This window comes from Triturus cristatus, chromosome 10 (genome assembly GCF_964204655.1).
Source record: "Triturus cristatus chromosome 10, aTriCri1.1, whole genome shotgun sequence".
NCBI lineage: Eukaryota > Metazoa > Chordata > Amphibia > Caudata > Salamandridae > Triturus > Triturus cristatus.
Genome location: NC_140593.1, coordinates 1,037,007,452 through 1,037,028,800, shown reverse-complemented (window position 1 = coordinate 1,037,028,800; position 21,349 = coordinate 1,037,007,452). Strand labels below are relative to the sequence as shown.

Genomic DNA, 21,349 nt, shown 5'->3' with positions numbered 1-21,349 from the left:
TGGCAAAATGAAATATAGCCAAGACATGGAAAGCTGATTTGCCTCCTTCCCTCGGGGTGTGGAAAAAGGGGCCGGATCACTGTATGGGGCTAGAAATTGCAGTGTTTTAGAAAAAAAGGGATCCCCTGCATGAAAATGGTTCACCACCACATTAAACGTGTTCTTTAACCAAAAATCATAATGTGTGAAAAAAAGGAAATAAGGACACACCATTATTGCCCAGTGCATAAATAGCAAAGTGTATCATTCAGATGTGTTTATTGTAAATTAATCTAGCCAACATTTACACCAAGGTTACAATAGACCCTTGACATGCTGTTACTTAGGTAAGAAATAGATCAATACCCTTGGGTAAAAAAAGGGGGAATACCTTTCTGTAAGTGTAGAAGTTGTACTTTGTGGGCCGATGCCTCTTACTGACAAACTACAGGTACAACATGGTAATGGGTGAAGGTAAGTCCAAAGTAGCAACAAATGGTAAAAGATGTCAAGAGGCTCACAGTAAAACAATTCGATGGAGAGAAGAATTACTATAGATTGCAGCATATGATGCAGAGCCACTACGCTCTACCTCTTATTGAAGTTTATTTCTAGATTGTCTAGAATGTTTGGGGTAGCTCTGTTCAATATCTTACCGCAAGATAGTTATATGCTCTCTGAGTGTTGGAACAATACCAGAAGGGAGAAGCTCAATGCTGGGTGGGCGATTCCTGTTGCAATATAAATGTTTTTAATAATTTTATACAGTGTTGTATAGGCCCAAGGGATAAATATAGAAAGTTGTGTATGCTATGCGCATTGCATACTGAGATACTCCACTAGCTTGTTTGATGCGGAAAGAACTTAGTCAATTGGGCCAAGATATTAGAGAACAACATCATGTGCCACTGGAAAAGGATTTTTAATGAATCATTGATTCAGCACAGTCCTTAAGGTAGGTGTGACTTCAACACACAATAAATCACTGTACTCAGGTTTACATATATAATGCGGTGATCCAACATACTGGCCGGTTATGGACATAAACACTGCCTGTATCTCTTGTATACATTTGAATATCTGCATGGCTTACCGCACATTTCTTTTTAGTTCAAAAGGACACACAATGCAGGGTCCAAGGGTACTATGACGCGAGGTCCTAATAGGGAGAGTTAAAGGCTACTTAATTAAAAGTAGAATGAATAAATGAGAACCAGTGGTAAAGCGTGTTCTAATATGAAATCCAAAACACTTACTAGTTTGTTCCTAAAGTGAGGACAGGAACTATATGGGGGCATGAGCGCTCCAGATGCCGCAGAACCAGGTGTCAATGAACGGCAGTAAGCTGTATGGTAGACAACGAATTAACAGATATAACTGCTACCTGCGTGTGCAGTGAGCTAATACCATAGGTCGTTTATCAGGCTTAAAGATAGAAGGAATGGATTCAATATCATCCCTGCTAATAATCCGATTGTGTGCGCATGGCGAGGCCCGACGCAGCCCCGAAAGTAACCACGTTGGGGCCATGACCCGGAAATAGATGACCAGGTAAAAATGGTCTAAAATGTGCCCGCCATCTTAGAAAAGGCTCCGCTTAACAGAGGGTTTGGGAAAAGAAATGTCGAATATTATTATACAAAAGGTACGCAGAATAAAGATGTGGAAAAAAACCATTGTGGATATATTGTAAATGCTTTGTGCCATATAAATATAAATTAAAAAAAGGATAAGTTAGATTAAATGACTGGGAACAACAGATATCAATCCCCAGAATAAACCTAATCACATACATGTAAAATGGCAAAAATCTCTACTTACATGAAGGCAAGCTGAATGGACTGAAAGGGGAGTGCTGTAGATAAAAGAGCACAGTCACAAAATGGAGAGCTACTTGAGTGCCAAAAATGCAGAAATTATTAAGATAATCAATTTCTACATAATGGGATAATCTTAAGAAATGCAACATTATCATGATTATTAACTATCCAATCAGATGTTAGAATATTATATACAGAAAAATCCGCAGAAATGTAGGCGGATTCTCCGTAGTATGGTCAGGGAGTGCACTGAGTGTTACTGTTTGTCAACACCAAATACAGTAAGTTCTGGCGTCAGGGCAGTTTAGACCCAATCGTGGGTGCAACCCAACTTAGCAAAGTGTCTAATAGTTGAACCGAATTGCTTGATCCCACAGGACTTCATTATTGAGGCCCCTTTGTGTACATGTTCAAGCTAAAACTCAAAAAGACCTCCCTACGTTTGCGAATGGCTTCTGGATCTATGCCTGGGCGTGCGTGTATTTTCTCCAGGATGATCCAGTGAATGTCATCCCGTGTGTGGTTGTGGTCCAGTAATGTTATACAAAGGGGGCTGAAGATTGCTTCGTGCATATGGCTGATCTGTGTCTAGTGGCAAGGGAATGTGATTTCTTTCCCACATAGCCTAATTTACAAGGACAGATACGGAGATGTATTATGTTAGTTTTACAGTTAGTAGAGACAGTCAGATTGACTTTATATCCATTGAAACACATATTGTCTGTTTCTAACTCTGAGTCACATGCTTTGCATGTGGTGCATTTAAAATTTAACCATAGGGTTGCTACCATCAATGGTCTTATGGATAAATCCTTTAGTAGATGGCATTCTGGATTTTACCACATGATCTTTTAGGTTTTTATTGCGTTGATGCGCAAATATGGGTCTGGGGATTCGTGGAATATGTTCTTTTTCAGCATTGAGGATATGCCAATTGGAAAACACAATTTTGCATATCTTTTCATTCAAAATAGAATGTCGGGTCACAAATACTAGTTTAGGTATACTAGTTTAGGTGTCTTTGGGTCTAATATTTATCAGTAGATTTTGACAGTCATAAAAGCGTGCCCCCTTTTATATGAATCTTGGACTAGTTTCTTGGGGTAGCCTCTTAGGATGAATTTCTGTTTCATCTCCACCACTCTTACGTCGTAATCCTCCAAGTTGGTGCAATTCCGGCGTAGCTTAAGTAATTGCCCAAAAGGTATGCTCTTCTTCTGTGTGGTTGGGTGAAAGCTATCAAAATGTAAGAGAGTGTTAAGGGCTGTGGGCTTTATATACAAATCAACCACAAGTTGGCCAGCTGTGTGTTTGATGATTAGGTCTAGAAATTCCACCCGGACATTGCTGGAGCTAGATTTTTTTTTTTAAACAAATTTTATTGAACATTTGTTCATGCCGTCTTACATTCAAACACAATCACTGTTCCATTCAAGCATTCTTAAAGTTTGCACGGTCCCATGGGTCCTACTGCTGACAGGTCTCATGGCTTAGCATCATTGCTTGTTTAACTCTTATCGCCGTCAATGTCCTCAGCCTCCCTGCAATCCCTTATTTACATCAATAATCCTCAACAGTATGCGAGTTCAAGCCGGTTACATCATTTCGCTCACCTCTTGTCAGAGGCCAAGAAGCAAAGAATCACAAAACAATAACGTATTAACTCCCTTCACTCCCTCCCCTTACCAGGCGTGTCACGTGTGGTAACCATCTTATCTTCCCAAGGAGTGATGAATGTCCTAGTTCCTTCGTCCTATCATGCTGTTCTCTAGTCTTCATGTCTGCATAGGCAGAGGGGCCTCCATTTTCTCCCACTTTCCCCCCCGGCTTCTAACCTTCTTGGCTTAAAGACTATGGGCTCCTGCTTCTCCCTCCTGGGCTTCTTCTTGCGGGATTTCCTCTGTCTCGACCTCGGGGTTCTTTAATAATTCCACTAGTGTTGCCCACGATCTAGCTGCCTCTAACGCCTTTTCACTACCAGTTTTCGTGGCTATCTGTAGTCCTACTGGTCCCTCACAGTCAGCCCATTTTATAAACTCCCTCTTCCACCTATGTATATTAGGGCCCCTCCGTGTTTTTCAGTGGCTTGTGATATCTCTTTGCCAATACCAGGCCCTGGAACTTACTTTTTACCTTGTTTTAAGCAGAATGGGGAAACCAATGCAATAACAGTATACCCCGTTGTTGCGACGACTTCCTTTTCCGTCACCTCCGCCTGTAACGTAGTCACTTCACCCTAGAAGTCGCCTAGGCAACTCCAGAACATGTGTAGAAATTCCGCTCCCTCTTCATTACAGTGTGGGCATATCGCTGTTTGTATATTAAAATGTCTATTAATGCGACCCGGTGGGAGGTATGCCCTGTGCATAAAATAAAAATTAACAAGTTGAAATGTGGTATTTCTAGTACTCTTGCTCGCTCTTTCCACCAGTTCTCCCCATATTTTCTCACCTATTGGCTCCCCTAGATCTTTCTCCCAATTCTGGTGTAATTTACTCATTGCGGAGAATGTCTCATGACTAAGTCGCCTGTATAAGCAGGTAACGGCTTTGTATGTTCCCGCTACAGTTACCACATACTGACACCCCTCCAACGTAGATGGCTCCGCGAGCCCCCTTCCCCATTGTCTGCGTATTGCTGCTGTGAGGGCGGTATGTAATAGAAAGTCTCCCCCGGGTAGATCGTACCTCTCCCTAAGGTCATTAAAGGGTAGCAAGGTTCCCTCTTTGTATAGCTGCCCCACCGTGGACAGCACTGCTTCTATCCAGTCCTCTAATCCTCGCCAGTAACCCCCACGTGGAAGTGCCTCACCTATAGACAGTGGGATATCTGGGGCATATGGGCGTTTAGTCTTGTATCTCTGCAGGCTTCGAATCCCACATTTGCGAACTATTTTTAATTCAGTGGTAATTTATCGCTCCTGAATGGGGAGTCTCAGGACCACTTGTGAAAGGAGCCTCAGAGCTGGTGTCGTATCACCTTGTTGCACCATCCCCCTCACCCGGCTCGCTATCCATTTCATGAGCCATTGTAGGAGGGCGCTATATGATAAAACTCGAAATCTGGCACTGCCAACCCTCCTGCTGCCCTTGGCCGCATTAGTGTTGTGACTGCTACTCTGCGCCTCCCAGTTCCCCATAAAAATGCAGTTGTCAATGCTTTTAACTGTTTAAACATCCCCGCTGGGATCCAAACCGGAAGCACTCCGAAATATATATGGGTCTCGGTAAGGTCACCATCTTCAGTAAGGCTACTCTGCCTGCTACTGATAGGGGAAGAGTCCCCCAGAAATCGAAACTAGCTTTCACTCTCCTCAATGCTATACCCAATTCACCCTTAAGCCTGCCACTCTCTCCGGTCTGCTAGCAGTTCCCTGGCTCTTTGGAAGTTCCTCCCTCACATTGCCAAGGAAAAATAGTAAGTCATCGACATATAATGCGATGTGGTGTGTTTGACCAGCGCCCTCCAGTCCAAGGTAGTAGCATCCCTTTCTAGCCCTGGCTGCCAACGGTTCGATGGCCAAGGCGAACAGCAAGGGCGACAGAGGGCATCCCTGCTGCATTTCTCGCTCCCCCCGGTAGCAATCTGATATGATACTGCCCGTCTTAACTTTAGCTGTAGATTCCGCGTATAGCAGGGAACATTGCTGGAGTTAGATGTGAAATGCATATTTAGATCATAGAGATGGAGCCAAGCTAAAAATTCAGGTAAAATCTCGGGGAGACCAGTCCATATGAAAAAATTGTCCTCAATATAGTGGGACCATCTTGTAACCGATTTAGAAAGAGGGGCCACTTCATTATAGATGTATGAGTTCCCAAATTTGGCTATAAATATATTGGCTATAGTTTGAGCATGTGATGCCCCCATGCTTATACCTTTTATTTGCTTGAATAAATTGCCGTTAAATTCAAAAGGTATTTTCTTCCAGCACTATATTAAGACAATCAAGGATGAAGGTTGCTGCACACACAATATGGAAGATGTTAATGAACCAGAGTACGGCGTCTAAAGCACCTTGTTGTGGTATATTACTACACAGGGCCTCTATGTCGAATGGGACCATGAGGTCTGACGAAGGACATCGATTTAATCCATCAATATTGAGGACAGGTCTGGTTTCTTGTACATGGGATGGAATTTGGGATACAAAAGGTCTTAAAATCGTATCTATATATTTGGGAAGTGGCTCCGTAATCAACCCTATCGTGGTGACAAGGGGTCGATAAGGAGGATAGTCTTGATTCTTGTAGATTTTCGGTACTCCGTATATGCTGGCCATCTTGGAGTCTTGAGTATTCAAATAGGCATATTCTCTCTCGCAGACATACTCATTGCGGAGAGCTCTAGGTGTTAGGCGTTCAATTTTAATTTTGACTTTGGTGGTAGGATCAATAGTGAGTGGCATGCAATAATAGGTGGTATCTTGTAGAAGTTCCATCATTTTTGATACATAGTTATTTGTATCTAATACTACAATGCTGCCACCTTTATCATAATTCCTAATTGTGATATTAGTAGTCTGATTCAACTCAGAAAGTGGAGCAAATTCATGACGATCAAGATTAAAAGGTTGTTTTGGAATGTAGTTGCCATGAGTTTATTATATACTACCTATTCAAAGATGGTAACTTCAGGTCCTACCTTAACTAAAGTTGCTGTGAAGTTTGATGTAGGGGCAAAGCCCAATCTGTTATTGGTTTCGAGGGTGGCTTGTTCTGAAAAGAATACTTACACTGACTTTTCTGAAAAATGCCCTTGAGATCTGTGAAAGGCTCAAAGGTGTTAATGCCAGTGTGGGTTACAAATGAGAGGCCTTTTAGAGAGTAGAGAATATACAGAAGTTTCGAGACTCATTCATTCCCTCCAGTATTGGGCATTCCTCGTCACCAATATTTAGTGACAAGGAATGCCCAATATTGGAGGGAATGAACCAAATTCCAATATTCAATCTTACAACATCTATCCTCGATACTTCTGTGGTTGGAAACTTTAAATGCACCGCATGCAAAGCATGTGACTCTGCATTAAAAAGAGACAATACGTGTTTCAATGGATATAAAATCAAAATCAATCTGAATGTCTTTACTAACTGTAAAACGAAAGACCTTATATATCTCCTTATCTGTCCTTGTCAGTTAGGCTATGTGGGAGAAACAACACGTTCCCTTGCCACTAGATTTACCGAACACAGATCATCCATATGCACGAAGAAATCTTCTGCCGCCCTTGTTCACCATTACGTGGACCACAACCACACACTGGATGACATTCACTGGATCATCGTAGAGAAAATACAAGCACGCCCGGGTATAGATCCAGAAGCCATTCGCAAACGTAGGGAGGTCTTTTGGATTTTTAGCTTGAACATGTACACACGGGCCCTCGATAATGAAATCCCGCGGGATCAAGCAATTCGGTTCAACTATTAGACACTTTACTAAGTTGGGTTGCACCCACGTTTGGGTCCACATCTACACTGCCCCGTCGCCTGAACTTACTGTATTTGGTGTTGACAAACAGTAACTCTCAGTGCACTCCCTTGCCATACTTCAGAGAGTCCTGCCACAATTCTGTGGATTTTTTCTGTCTAGAATATTCTAACATCTGATCGGATAGTTAATCATGATAATGTTGCATTTCTCAAGATTAACCCATTATGTAGAAATTGGTTATCTTAATCACTTCTACATATTTGGCACTCAAGTAAATGTAAATGTGTATGTGCTTATATAGCGCCGAATCACCCCTGGGGGTATCTCCGCGCTGTACTCATACCGCTGTAGGAACCCTTCCTGGCTATCCGTGTGAAGTGACCACTCCTGGGCACCCCATGGTGAAGCCAGGCATCCCAGCGCTGTTGGGGCCGTTGTGGAGACTAAGCAAGCTATTGCCCAGAGTTGCAGCGTGGGACCCATGATTAGAATAGGCACTGATGCGAGAATATCGGTCCGAGGAATTTATAGCCCGAGACCCTGCCGCGTCGGGAATCGAACCCTGGTCCCGGACCAGTGCTCTGCATCGAGGTCTGCCACTCTAACCATTGAGCCACACTTCTCCATTTTGGGACTGTGCTCTTTCATCTACAGCATTACCCTTGTAATCCATTCAGGATGCCTTTATGTAAATACAGAGTTTTGCTATTTTATATGTATGTGATTAGGTCTATTCTGCGGATTGTTATCTGTCGGTCCCAGTCATTTAATCTAATTTCTTATCCTTTTTCTCATTTTTTTTTTAAATTCTTAGTTATATGGCATAAACCATTTATAATATATCCACAATTGTTTTTTCCATATCTTTATTCTGCTGTACCTTTCTATAATAATATTTGACAGTTCTTTTCCCAAACCTTCTGTTGAACGGCACCTTCTCTAGGATGGTGGTCACATTTTAGACCATTTTTACCTAGTCATCTATTTTCAGGTCACAGCCCCAGCACTTTAGGCGCCTCGTCAGGCCTCGCTACGCGCACACAATCAGGTTATCAGCAGGGATGACATCTGATCCATTCCTTCTATCGGTAAGCTCAATAAACGACTTATGGTATTAGCTCACTGCACACGCAGGTAGCAGTTTTATCTATTTATTAGTTTTCTACCATGCAGCTTACTGCAGTTCATGGAAACCCGGTTCTACGGCATCTGGAGGGCTTTTGCCCCAAATTAGTTCCTGTCCTCACTTTAGGAACAAACGAGTAGAAGTTTCGGATTAGAACACGCTCTACTGCTGGTACACATTTACTCATTCTACGTTTAATTAAGTAGCCTTTAACTCTCATTAGGACCCCGCATCACAGTACCCTTAGACCCTGCATTGTGTTTCCTTCCTAACTAAAAACAAACGTGTGGTAAGACATGAGGATATTCAAATGTGGCATAAGAGATGCAGGCAGTGTTTATAAACGTAATCGGTCCGTATGTAGGACCACCGCATTATATATGGAAACCAGAGTACAGCGATTTCTCCCGTTTTTAATTTTAAAAAAATAATAATTCATATTGAAGTGATACCTACTTTAAGGAATTTCCTGAATTAATGATGCATTTAAAATAGTTTTCCAGTAGAACATGATGTTTTTCTCTAATATCTTGGCCCAATTAACTATGTTCTTTCCGCATCAAACAAGCTAGTGGAGTATCTCAGTATGCAATGCCCATACCATACACAACTATCTATATTTATCCCATGGTCCTATAAAACACTGAATAAAATTATCTAAAAAATGATATTGCTACAGGAATTGCTCACCCAGTCTTGAGCTTCTCTCTTCTGGTAATGTTCCAACACTCAGAGCATATAACTATCTTTCCGTAAGATATTGAACATAGAGCTACCCCAAACATTCTAGACAGTCTAGAAATAAACTTCAATAAGAGGTAGAGGGTAGTGGCTCTGCATCATATGCTGCAATAACTTAGCAATTCTTCTTCTTCTCTCCACTGAATTGTTTTACAGTGAACCTCTTGACATCTTTTACCATTTGTTGCTACGTTGGACTTGCCCTCATCCATTTCATGTTGTGCCCGTAGTTTGTCAGTAAGAGGCATCGGGCCACAAAGTAAAACTTCTACACTTACAGAAAGGTATTCCCTCTTTTTACCCAAGGGTATTTTATCTATTTCTTACATACGTAACAGCATGTCAAGGATCTAACGTAACCTTGGTTTAAAGGTTGGCATGATTAATATACAATAAACAGCTCTGAATGATACCCTTCGCTATTTATGCACTGCGCAATAATGGTGTTCCCTTATTTCCTTTTATTCACACATTATGATTTTTGGCTATAGAACACGTTTATTGTGGTGGTGAACTATTTGGTAAGAACACTAACTGGTTTGAATTTTAGTTTCAATTTTATCCTCATTGATTAGATGTAAACGTTATCCTTTGACGGGCATATTGCATATGCAGACTATCCCCTATTTTGGTTGTATGATTAAACAACTACTTCCTAAATCACGCTTGCCTGAATCACAAAGGCTAAACCACAACCAAACTTAAACCACTACAATGTAACCATGACTTACTTTCAACGAAATTTACAATATTTATATATAAAAATGATACAACCTCTAAAATTTCAACTTTTTAAGACTTAACCACGAAATTTCAAACAAAGGCAGAAAAAATACATTATCTTAAAAAAAATGAACCCACTAAAATGTTTTTTTTTTTTTTTTAATTTTACAAACTAGGAAATTAAAGCGATTATAACCTCTTCAGTGCCCATGACGAGATAGTCTCGTCATGGAGCACGGTCGCGCTGTGCCCATGACGAGACTATCTCGTCATGAACCCCACCCACTAATAAAACGCCCGGCACAGGAGGGGGAAAGGGCGTGGCACAGAAGGGGTTAAAGAAAGACGTTCTCACAGTAAATAGACTTTTTTTTTAAACGGATTCCAAAACATATATACATATATCTTTTTTTTTTTAAACTAAATCTACTAAAACATAAACAAGCATTTACAATGCAACGGTCTCGGCATTGTTAAAGTTAGAGCTATTGGCATTGCTCATGACAATGCCGTTTCTCTACACGTTTTAAAAACAAAAACAAACAAAAATAATGTCATGAGCAATGCCAATAGCTCTAACAATGCCGAGACCATTGCATTGTAAATGCTTGTTTAAAAGATGCTTCGGATTCGCTGGAAGGCAGAGTAATAGGACGGTGATTCTATGCCCTGGAGCCAAGAACTGCAGAAGAACCTTCACCCCCCCCTCGAGATTTCAGTGGAAGGCGGCTTCAGAAGGTTTGCAGTATGATCTGCTCTGGAATGCTGGCATGTATGGCTGTGACTGTCATGTGCATAAGGCAGGGGTCATCATTACAGACATGCTGTGCATGAAAGGAAGCACGCTGCCAAAGTTATGTTAACAATCTGAGAGGTCACCTCTAGGTTAAAGGGGCCACAACACCCTCAGGGGCCTCTTCAAAGCACTGAGGGCTCTCCGCCTGCCCCACATTTCGCCTCAGAGACCAATGTAAAGAAACGAAGAGGTAATAAGGAGAAAACTCAACTGCTTGTCACTTTGGATTTTGGCATATACACGCATCAGAAAGAAACACACACACTCATTTTTGGTTTAAAGTTTTTCAATTTCCCATTTTATAAAATATTGTCTTATAAATTCCACTCACCATCCGCACTCCTCTCCCTTCCTACAGCTCGTTAAGACCCCACCCTCACCCTTCCTGGCCTGTTTCTCGTAAGATGTATTTTAACCCTCATGGTTGTTGGGAAATCTGAAGTTCACCCCCTGCCCCCCATCCCTCCCACGCTTTTCGATGGGACATTTCTAGCTGAACGAAATGGAGAAAATCGAATTAAATGTTCTTTAAATAAAATGGTGAGGAGAATCACACATGTCGATTAGGGAGTTAAGGTTCCCGTTGCGCCAGAACTAATCTGCTCGTATAAAAAAGCATCCACGTCAAAGAGGGGAATGATTAAACGGCCGGATTAAATCAACAATTTGGATTCTGCTAATAATTTAGCACCACATTAGTCATTGCAAAATCAAAAACTGCATATGGCATTGTGTTTCGGATAGGCAGTTTAATTTTAAGGTAGAACTATTACAGTTCGTTTTTACTATGTACACGAAATTAGGGACGCTGATTTTCGCCGTCAGAAAGCAGCTCTGATCCCCGGCAGGAACCAATGGAGCTAAGCAGCACAGGGGTGTTTGGCGCTATGTGAGCAGTTTCCGAAATCCGGCTCCAGGCAGAAGTGGCAAGTTCAAAGAGAAGAGGCGCACTTCAAAGTCTGCCGGCAGAGCAATGTCTTTAGCGTCCTTGTGTGGAAAAGACACACGAAAACGCGGACACAAACACGCGCACACACACACGCACGGCCCGTACTCCCTCCGCATTTATTTATGTGACTAAAAAGGTAGCAAGATTCGTTGCTTTTTCGAGTTTGCCAAATTCAAGGCTCAGTGCAGCGACGCCTATGGCCCCAGCCACAGTGGTCTAAGTGCATTAAACAAAATACAAACATCAGAGTAATATTGTTACCTTGTTTTCATAAAGCGCTTCAATGCAGGACTTCGCAGCTCTGTAAAGGAGAGAATCACTAGAACCATCTGGAGGAAAGACTGAACCTGCATCACACATATTCGAACCTGCTGACTACGGATCTCTGCAACAGATACTGAAACCCACTGATCCAGCTTCAGAGAACAAGCACAAGTGTCTATCAAAATCCCCCTATAGTACCAAGAACCTGAAAAAATATCCGAAAACAAGCCGCAGTCACCAAATGACAACGGTTGGTTAAAAATGTCAATAGAGAAACACGAGCAAAACAGGTCAACAACGCGTTCGAAGCAGACGGAGACAGCGGAGGCCGGTACAGAGAGGAACGACAGCGAGAGAGGAGAGCCCCAGCACGGACCCGACATGAAGTTCGTATATAAGGAGGAGCACCCATTCGAGAAGCGGCGGTCCGAGGGCGAGAAGATCCGCAAGAAGTATCCCGACCCGTGTGCCAGTAAGAATTGAGGCAGGGGAAGGGGCATCGAGTGTGACCAGACTCCCGCTCTGAAAAGACACCACTGCCTTTCTCCGAGGCAGAGCAGAAATGCCTCGGAGAAACGCAGCGTCCATTTCGGATTGGGGGCGTGTTTGTCTTTTCTCTCCTCCAGCCATTGGCTGGAGGAGAGAATGAGACTTCTTGCAAAAAACACGCCCCCCGATCCGAAAAGGACGGGGCCTAATCTGAATGACTGACCTCTTCTCCAATGGCTGGCCAGCATTCAAGAGGCCAGCCAATGGAGAACAGGGGAGAAGAAGGGCGGGTTCAAGCCCCTCTTCGCCAAGTCATTAAATCTCCGACTTCCGGTTCTGCCTTTCGGCAGACCGGTAGTCCTCGACCTAAAAATGGCAATCCACCGGCATCCTTCGAAGCTGAACAATACAGCAGTCAAACAATCCAAGAATGCCTCTACTGGCCTCATAAGGTGAATTTAAACAACGTACATTAGTACGAGTGCCTAAATAAACATAGAAAATGTAAGAGTTATTTTTACAAAATTGTACAGTCTATGAAAAAAACAGATCATACAGACAACTATAACATAAGAATAAAATGATAAATGAATCCAGATTATTTCAATTTTATTAAAACTAATCTCTTGAAGCAGGTCATTGTTTAGACCGGTCGTTGTTTAGACTAGATAGTTGTAATGCATTAGTGGTTTAGACCGGATCATTGTTGAGGAATCGTGGTTCAGGCTCCACGTTGTTAAGGAGTAGTGGTAAAGGTCAGTTCCCACTATTTTTGCCCTTTCCACAGATATTAATGTGATGGCTTCCTGGTAGAGGCATTTCGCCGAAACGCACTTAGTAACTACATCTTCCAGCCCTCCACAATATGATCAGTTACCTTGTTATTATCTATTGACCATTATTATTGAATTGGTATTATCATGACCATTTGAGAATATGTCCAGTTGACTGCATGTATATCAAGTTGTCTTTTTGTATGTCCTCAAAATGAAATTATACTAGAGTGGACTTAAAAAACGATTTTTGAACAGCTGCATTGATAGTCTTTTCAAGATATTTTAGCTTCTTTATTAAAGTATATCAAATACATATTTTCTGCTATTTTGAATACAACCTACATTGGTTTCTGTATACATTTGTACTGAATGTATCATTTATGTATTTCTTGGTTTAAGCTATGCATAGTTCTATACATGCCGGTCATTTAAATGTAATAGTTATTGCTTGAGACATTTTTTCTAAGTTGAGAAATTGCAGTGTACCAGGCGAGGGGTGCCCCTAAAAACACCCTAAAATCTGGCAGAGGTGGGCCGATTACAGGGGAATTGTTCTGGATCGTGTTTGCTCGGCTGATTCCCTTCTCGAAGAAGAGGTTCGGGGTTACAGAGCCGCAAGACAAACGAGTGAGGCATGTGACTAACACTTATTCTGTAGCGAGACATGCATGTTGTCAAAGTGCTTGGGTAGGATGAGCGGGTGTCACTGTGCAGGTTAGGTTGTTGTTTTGCACTTGGGTGTACTCATTTCAACATTCTGTATGTACTTTGCGGCCTGTGTGGCAAACATCTTTCTTAAAACCCAATAAAATCAATTTAAAAAAAATAAACAAAAACACATGCATTATATAGATGGACAGATCTCAGAAGATGCCTAGTCCAGATAGCTTTCCTTGAGACACCTTACAGTGGAGGAAGAGAGTAAGCTGAGAAGTGGAGGGGGCAATTATTTTCAGCAACTTTTTCTGCCTAAGCCGGGGGGGGGTCTTGATATGGATGTTCCCAGGAGAGCTATCAAGACTCTTAAAACAGATAGGTCATAAACCCCATTGAGTCAGGCAGGGATGGGATGAAGATCTACCTGAGCCCTCGTCTGACCAGGAGGCGGACCCAACATGCACATTCGTGCAGGTCATAGAAAGTAATACAAGGTTTCAACTCAGTATAAATTTGCTTCCCAGGGTCTCCTGCTTGGCAAACACAGACTAGCGATAAAATGCATGTCTTCAAGGGCCCCCACTTAAGGGGCATGTGGAGTAGGGTTTGGCAAAGGAAATATGCAGGAGGGGTGTGTATGGATGACAAAGTTGCAGATGACGTACCTCTATGGGAAGGAATGCTTAACATGTTCTCTGACTCAGATGATGTGCACAGAGGTGTGGACAGTTCACAGCAGAGGGGTCCAGACGGGGGTAATGTAAACTAGGGTGATGCGGGCAGAGTGACCAACATGAGCGGGGAACGAAAGAGGGTCTTGGATGTTACAGAATATGGGAGGACTAAAAAATGCTACATTGCAAGGAGAGAAAAAAAAAAAAACACACACACACGCACACGAGTGTGGCCTTAAGTGTACTGTTAAAAACTTTACTGATGTGTGCGCTCTGGGGTGAGGGGTTGAAAGGTTCCTACAGTAATCCAATTCTGTTGGTTGTGTGCTGCTTTCTTCTTAGGGGTATGTTACTGTTTTCAGTCTTATTGATATTGGGCTATATGTACGCATATTGCGTCACGTGCAAAAGAAAATCTAATAAAAAGATTAGAGAAAAAACATGCTTTATATAAAAAGTTCAGTTAAACACCAGGTCATCAGAAATTCAGAAAATCGTTCTAGGGAAAAGGTTTGGGCTTTAAACATTATATACCTTGTTGCTTCAAATTATTTAATGTTTACTCCAATTTTGTTCAGGTTTATAAAAAGGTTTGGCAGATTCTAGGAGGGAAAGTGGCAGGATATGAAAATTGTTTGAGCTCAGGCAGGATTTCAAACTCAATATTCTGACTGCTGCACCAAGACAAGTAGCTATATAGCTCGAGCTGGTATGAAGGCTCCAAAACCACATTCTTTACAAGTGATGACAGATTTCTTAGGATAATTACTCAGTGCCAAAAGCATCCAAAATTAATTTGAAAAAGTACAATTTAAAAGCAGTCCAAACAGCTTCCGATTAAATAATATTGCAACAAAATCGCTCACATAGCTGTGCTTTGACATGTAAAGCGTTTAACGTACAAATGAGTACATTTAAGAATAACCAAAAGCAAGACAGCAGCTCAGAAGATTCTAGCTTTTATAGCAAAAGATTCTGTACCCTTAATTCGAGGGTCCCCAAGTCAAGCTAAATTTGGAGTACAAAATATTTATCAGGTGCGAAATTAGGAGTATCTTGTGTCGGGCTGCTTCTTGAAAACCACAACATGATTGACAGGAAAAATAAAGATTGCTCCACACAAAAGAGGCGCTTAAATCTGGTGTGCCAAGTGGTGGTTTGTCGATCAGTTGCATACACTGAATGCTGGTTAGCTGAACCACTGTTAAAGTCCCACAATGATCAGACAATGTTGATGTGATTGTAAACTATTGTGCCTGTCCTGCAGGTAGTGGTAGAAATGCAATAAAGTGGAATCTAGATTGGCTCTTGCAACACAGAGGGGATAAAAAGTCTCTGTTGATTTCTACAACCATGAAAAACAAAACTGAACACAATTTCCTTCTTCTCATAGATCTATGTTTCTACCATCCCAAGGTACCAATGTTGGTAATGAGGCAGAAGTAGTAAGGATTCTCGGGACAGGAACACTGGGGTTCAGGTACAACACCCCATCTCCCCAAGTGGTATTTGCTGTCCCAGCTACAGCTCCGAATTAAGGAAAGATACATGGCCACTGGCGCAATGACTCATGTCACAGTTCTGCAGTGAGCTCTTGCTTAAAGATGATCTAGAATAACTTCTAATGGCTGGTGATCTCCTACATCATAATACAGGAAATGGTTCTTCTATCCCAAGCAGCCATCGTGGGGAAGCTTGCCAATCCTCCAGGTGCCACTGCTTGCTGTTCCTCTCCATCTACAGGTTGAAGCATCACATGTTGGTAAACCTAGTTCAGGCCCATCATATCTTATAAAGGATTTAATTATTTCGGTCTCATTCCATTTGGGTCATTTTCCACCACAGCCTGGAGATCAGCAAAGAAAGGTTACCAATAGCTCACACCACCACAATCTCAGGCACACAATCAGGTGAAACACATCACCAACAGTTATGCAATCAAGTTACAGATATCCAGCAACACAGGGTGAAAGCACATGCACTGATTTAGACTGTTTCTCACAAGTAAGAATTTAATAAAATATAGATGCTCCCCCACTGCAAAACACTAAACCGTGGCAAACCCCTTTTCAGGCAAGGGTACCTCACTCAAGTCAAGGTGAATCATGACAGGAGTCAAAAATACAAAGGTTGGGGGCCGAGGGCAGACTGAAGAATCATATAATCCAACATCGGAGTCCTGACAAAGCCAGTAAAGGGAGGCAATTTTTAACCACTCCTTTCCTGACTCTACAATACCCTTGTTTCTAGCTCTTGGCCCTCGAGGTTGAGAAACAAAGCTGGCCACAGTTTCTTTCATGTAATCCATCAGGGTGATGAGTGATTGCAAGGCTTCCAACAATGGAAGTAGCAAATGGCTGGTGATGCTCCAACACTGCGTTGCAAGCACAAGAATGCAATATTTATTTTATTGTGAGGATAACCTGCAAGTGTATGTTGGCAAACCGTACTCCTGCAGAGTATGCATGTGAGAATGGAGTACTTAGGAAGGTCGGGTGCTTTTCTGAAGTGCAAATTTTCAAGCGTTGAGAAATAAAAGTTTCAGCTACATGGCCATTTTTAGGTGCCTAGACATACATATGGCGTGAACCCTGTAACTCCGTGATAATTGGGGATAAGTCAATGCTAGAAAGTGCATATTTGTTCTTAACCAGGGATAGAGAAAATAAAATTACTCACTGCCCTCAAAAAATCATTAATGGAGAAAGATTTGTACCAATTGTTTAAATAATACTTTTGGTATTTGCCTTACCCTATAGAAAACTCACAATAGGTTTTTGTGTTAACTGCTCATTGTACTTTAAACATTTTTAAATTTATCAAATATACGTTTCAAAACATTCTTGGTTTCTTTTTGACAAGCCAAAAATATTAGAGTCCTTGATATTCCCAAACACAAAACAATCAATACAAGTACACCGCCCCACCCTTGTCGGCCGCCTTGATAATGATGGTATTGTTCTGACATAGGGTGTTCAGTGCCAACTTTTCTTCTTTGCTGATATGACTTATATACTGCTGTTCCTCCAACAGGTCCATTGTTTCTTGGAGAACGATGGTATTGTTCTGACGTAGGGTGTTCAGTGCCAACTTTTACGTATTAGCGGCTCATTACCCAGCACAAGCGTTCTCTAGTGCACCCTGCATAATGTGAGCACGCCCGGTTCCCACCGCCAACAGCGTTTGATCTTGTTGCTCGTTTCCAGTTAAATTGCCTGTTTTGATTTTAATCACGCTTGTTGTAACAATACCAAACTGCGCCTCCTCCACCTTCGTTACAACCCCCGCACTCTGTCCTGATGAAGACCCTAAGTGACTACCGAAGGAAGCACAACGTGGGTTGAAACGTCGACAACATAATAGGACTCAGATTAACCAAGGCTCTGCAGACCAAAAGGAGCACCAGTAGCTACCAGGGTCATTGGTTTTTTTGTCTGGCCACCTAATCATTTTCCTTTCCCTTGTACATAAGTCCTGAACCACCCTGTATATACTGCACAATTGTTGATCACTAAGCACATGTCACATTATCACTTTGTTTATTTCACCCATTGTAAACAGCCTAATCTACCGCAGAAGTGAACATACATGAATGATTTAATTCTGATAAAAATGTACAGTAGATACATAAACACTGCATTATTGTCATTTTGAACTGTACTTCTGTGCTTAGGAGTGTGAGATATTCATGTCCTAATATTTCTTGGGGTATTACGTATACGACACTCAGTGCGCTGATAAGTAACCTATGAGAACCCGACAGAACCATTTTTTGTCTATGATAATATACCCAGGTTCTGAGGGACGCAGGGTCACCCCGTTTTGTTATTTGATTTGTTTTGCTCTTAGGCATGGAGTTCTCAGTGCACTGTTGGGACTCAAATCCGACATACTGGTTTGGCACTGGAAGGCTTGTTAGTAGAGCAAGTGTAAAGCAGCAAACCAAATATGGAATCTTCGCTCCAGTAGATCTGGTGCATGATGCAGAGGATTGTATTTTGATCTTTTATGCAACAAGGACGTGGTATTGTTCTTTCAAGCTATTGTTCTACATTTTTAAATGCACTCTGGCCAGGGGAGGACTGGGAATGCAAACCGCCCTGCAATTGAGTCGGAGCAGGGGGGGATTGGTGGGAAACAATGCTGCTGCTTTTGGTACAGGGGGCCAATATTGCAGCACTGCTGCAAAACAGGCCCCCTGTACCAAAACCACCCCTCACCCTTCCAACCCACCGGGAAAACGCCCAGTGCCCGCAACGGCCAGTCAGGCCCCGACTCTGGCAGCCTGGTTCTGCAGTCATTGCAGCCAACTGGGGAGTTTCTTTTTTGAGAGACCAGTGAAATAAAGCCAAAGTTCCCCAATGTGTTGAAATTATACAGTGCCAAGCTCCCATTCAAGCAACATAATTTGGAGCAGTCCACAATACAACAGCAAATATTGGTTTAAAACTTACAAGTAAAATGTAAACTATTGCCAGCAAATTAAAATGTTATTCTTGAGAACAATGTAAGGAATAAGCCGCTTCGCTACATGGGCCTAACCCGGGAATATAACAATACTTTATCTGATGAACAAACATACAACATAATACATTTTACTGTAAATATGAAATACATTTTTGTCCAACCATATTTGTTTCAACTTTTCTTAAAATGTAATCTTGAGTGAATTTGCAACTTGTATATATGTAACTAACGACCAGTATCTGTAGAAGACATATGGACTTACTACCATTCTTATGCGAGTTTCGTACTTTTTATGTTATTCATATACTCTGATGTCCTTATGCAATATAACTGGTTCTATTGTAAAGCGATCCAACACCTTCGGTAACGTTTGCGCTATATAAAAACGCATAAATAAATAAATAATTGAGAGTTGTAGGTCTAGCTCACTCCGATGATCCAGGTGAATAAATGAAACTGAAAACATTTACAAGGCCAATAGCTCTAACTCTCGCAAACACGATTCGTATTACATTGCAAATACTTGTTCTGACAGTTGATGGCTTGGAGACATTTCTTGCATGAAATGTATACAAAAAAAAGCTTTTAATTTTTCACAATAAAAACAAAGATTGAAGCAAAGAACATCTTTTAACTGGGGCTTCGATCGAAAATTATAAAAGAAACGTCTAAATTGTATGTTTTGTGGGGGGTTTTTCCTAACAATAAATACAGTAGGTAAAATTGGAACCACTGTGTACAAGCCATCCAAAACTTACAAGTGGTTTGGGGAGAGATGAGTTGGCGAAGTTTGATGTTCTTTCATTGTCTCAAAGTATGACGAATCTGACTTCAGTCTCTGCTGGAATTCTTTGTTTCCGCTCTAAAAAAATGGCACTAATCACTTCGTGAGAATTTCGCTCGGAGGTCAAACTACTGTTTGTACTTGCTCATAATGTATTGTTGTGGAAACATTAAGGTATATGTAAAGCTTCCCGATACATCTAGGCTTAAGAACACTGCATAAAATGTTAAATATTATATGCTACATTTACAGAGTAGGTAGACGCTGTCTACTGCCAGTTATGCGTTTAAAATAGCTTGAGGAAGTGGAGACACGTCACATCTTTTAATAATAATTTAAACAATGGATGTGATTTTAGCTTTGGTAGACATATGCATGCACTGTAAGCGCATCACCAGGTACATTTTACGCAAAGCTTAGGAAGACTTAGGCTGGAGAAACCGACCATTCCTGATCACTGAGGCAGATATAGATGAAGGTACACACTTGGACACCTAAATGCAGACCACTCATCACCTTTCCACATTGGCTTTTATATGAACGCTAATTAATTTGAAGGGTACCTTACTGGGTACCAATCAAAATATGATTAAATCCCTAGGAGAGTCAGGAAGTTCTGGACTAGGTCTTTGGTGTGTCAATAATTGTAGCGTTATCTGACAGATTCAGCATGCTACCTGGAAGCACCGAAAAGGACCGGCAAGTCTCCAAGTCATATGCTTGCAGGGCTTGAGAAGGTGACACCGGCGTCCGCGTAAGAGCCGCAGCTGCAAACTGAGGTGACCTTCAGATCGGTTGCAGCGATGGATGCAGCTACTCGGAGCTGACGAGCTACACCCTAATCTATGTGTCGGAATGCATAACGCAGCTCTCAAACAGATAGAGGACCTCGGAGGTACATGGTACGAATGGTATGGCAACAGAGGTGCATTGGAACGATACACTGCGGGGTTTGGGATTGAGGACTAGTATTACTACTCTGGGGGGAGGGGGGGGACTCGGGGTACCAGCCTTGGTGTAGGTAATATATATATATATATACAGCCTCTCACCGGTAAACACCGTATCCCCGAAGAAAGCTGCATCCTGCAACCCTGCATCTCTCTCCTTCAAACTGTGACCGGGAGACAAGATGGCGACAGGAAACTCCCAACATGCACCGCTGCGCTTGACGTTTAACCTGCTCATTACGTTTGCTTGTGCAGCTGTATGCAAGAGATGAGTCCGTCTTACTGGCACAGCAGAGACAAGAAAAAGACGGCACGCTGTTTTCGTGACGACTTCTAAACAGATCTAGCAGCTCTACAGAAAGAAATTCTGATGTTTTACAATAACAAAATAACAATAAGATCCGTTAAAATAGAAAATCTACTAAAAATGGAAGATAATAGTAATGATCTCAGAAATATTACTATTTGAGGTATTTTATATAATTTTAAATATAATTCATCTTTAGTACTCCACTATATTAACGTTGTTATGGAAAACTCTCCAAATTAATCCGACTGTAGAAATATTTACATATTACCTTGTTGAAACTGCGACGGAATGCTGTTATTCCAACATGGCCGTCTCCTGTTCTATATAAAATGACCCAACAACCCGTATGTTTGGTGAGCTGCACTGGTACACTTGACCATCGACTGTCAGATCAAGCATTTGTAATGCA

At 41.7% G+C, this 21,349-nt stretch overlaps 1 protein-coding gene across 1 annotated transcript in view; it reads right to left on the bottom strand.

Moving 5' to 3' along the window:
- Positions 1–20,904, bottom strand: part of UQCRC2 (ubiquinol-cytochrome c reductase core protein 2) — a 104,775-nt gene extending 83,871 nt beyond the window's left edge. Inside the window, exon 1 of the mRNA XM_085629116.1 lies at positions 20,733–20,904. Within this exon, the coding sequence (XP_085485242.1) occupies positions 20,733–20,780 (48 nt within the window). The 5' untranslated portion in view covers positions 20,781–20,904. The remainder of the gene's footprint in view (positions 1–20,732) is intronic.
- Between the last annotated feature and the right edge of the window lie 445 nt (positions 20,905–21,349).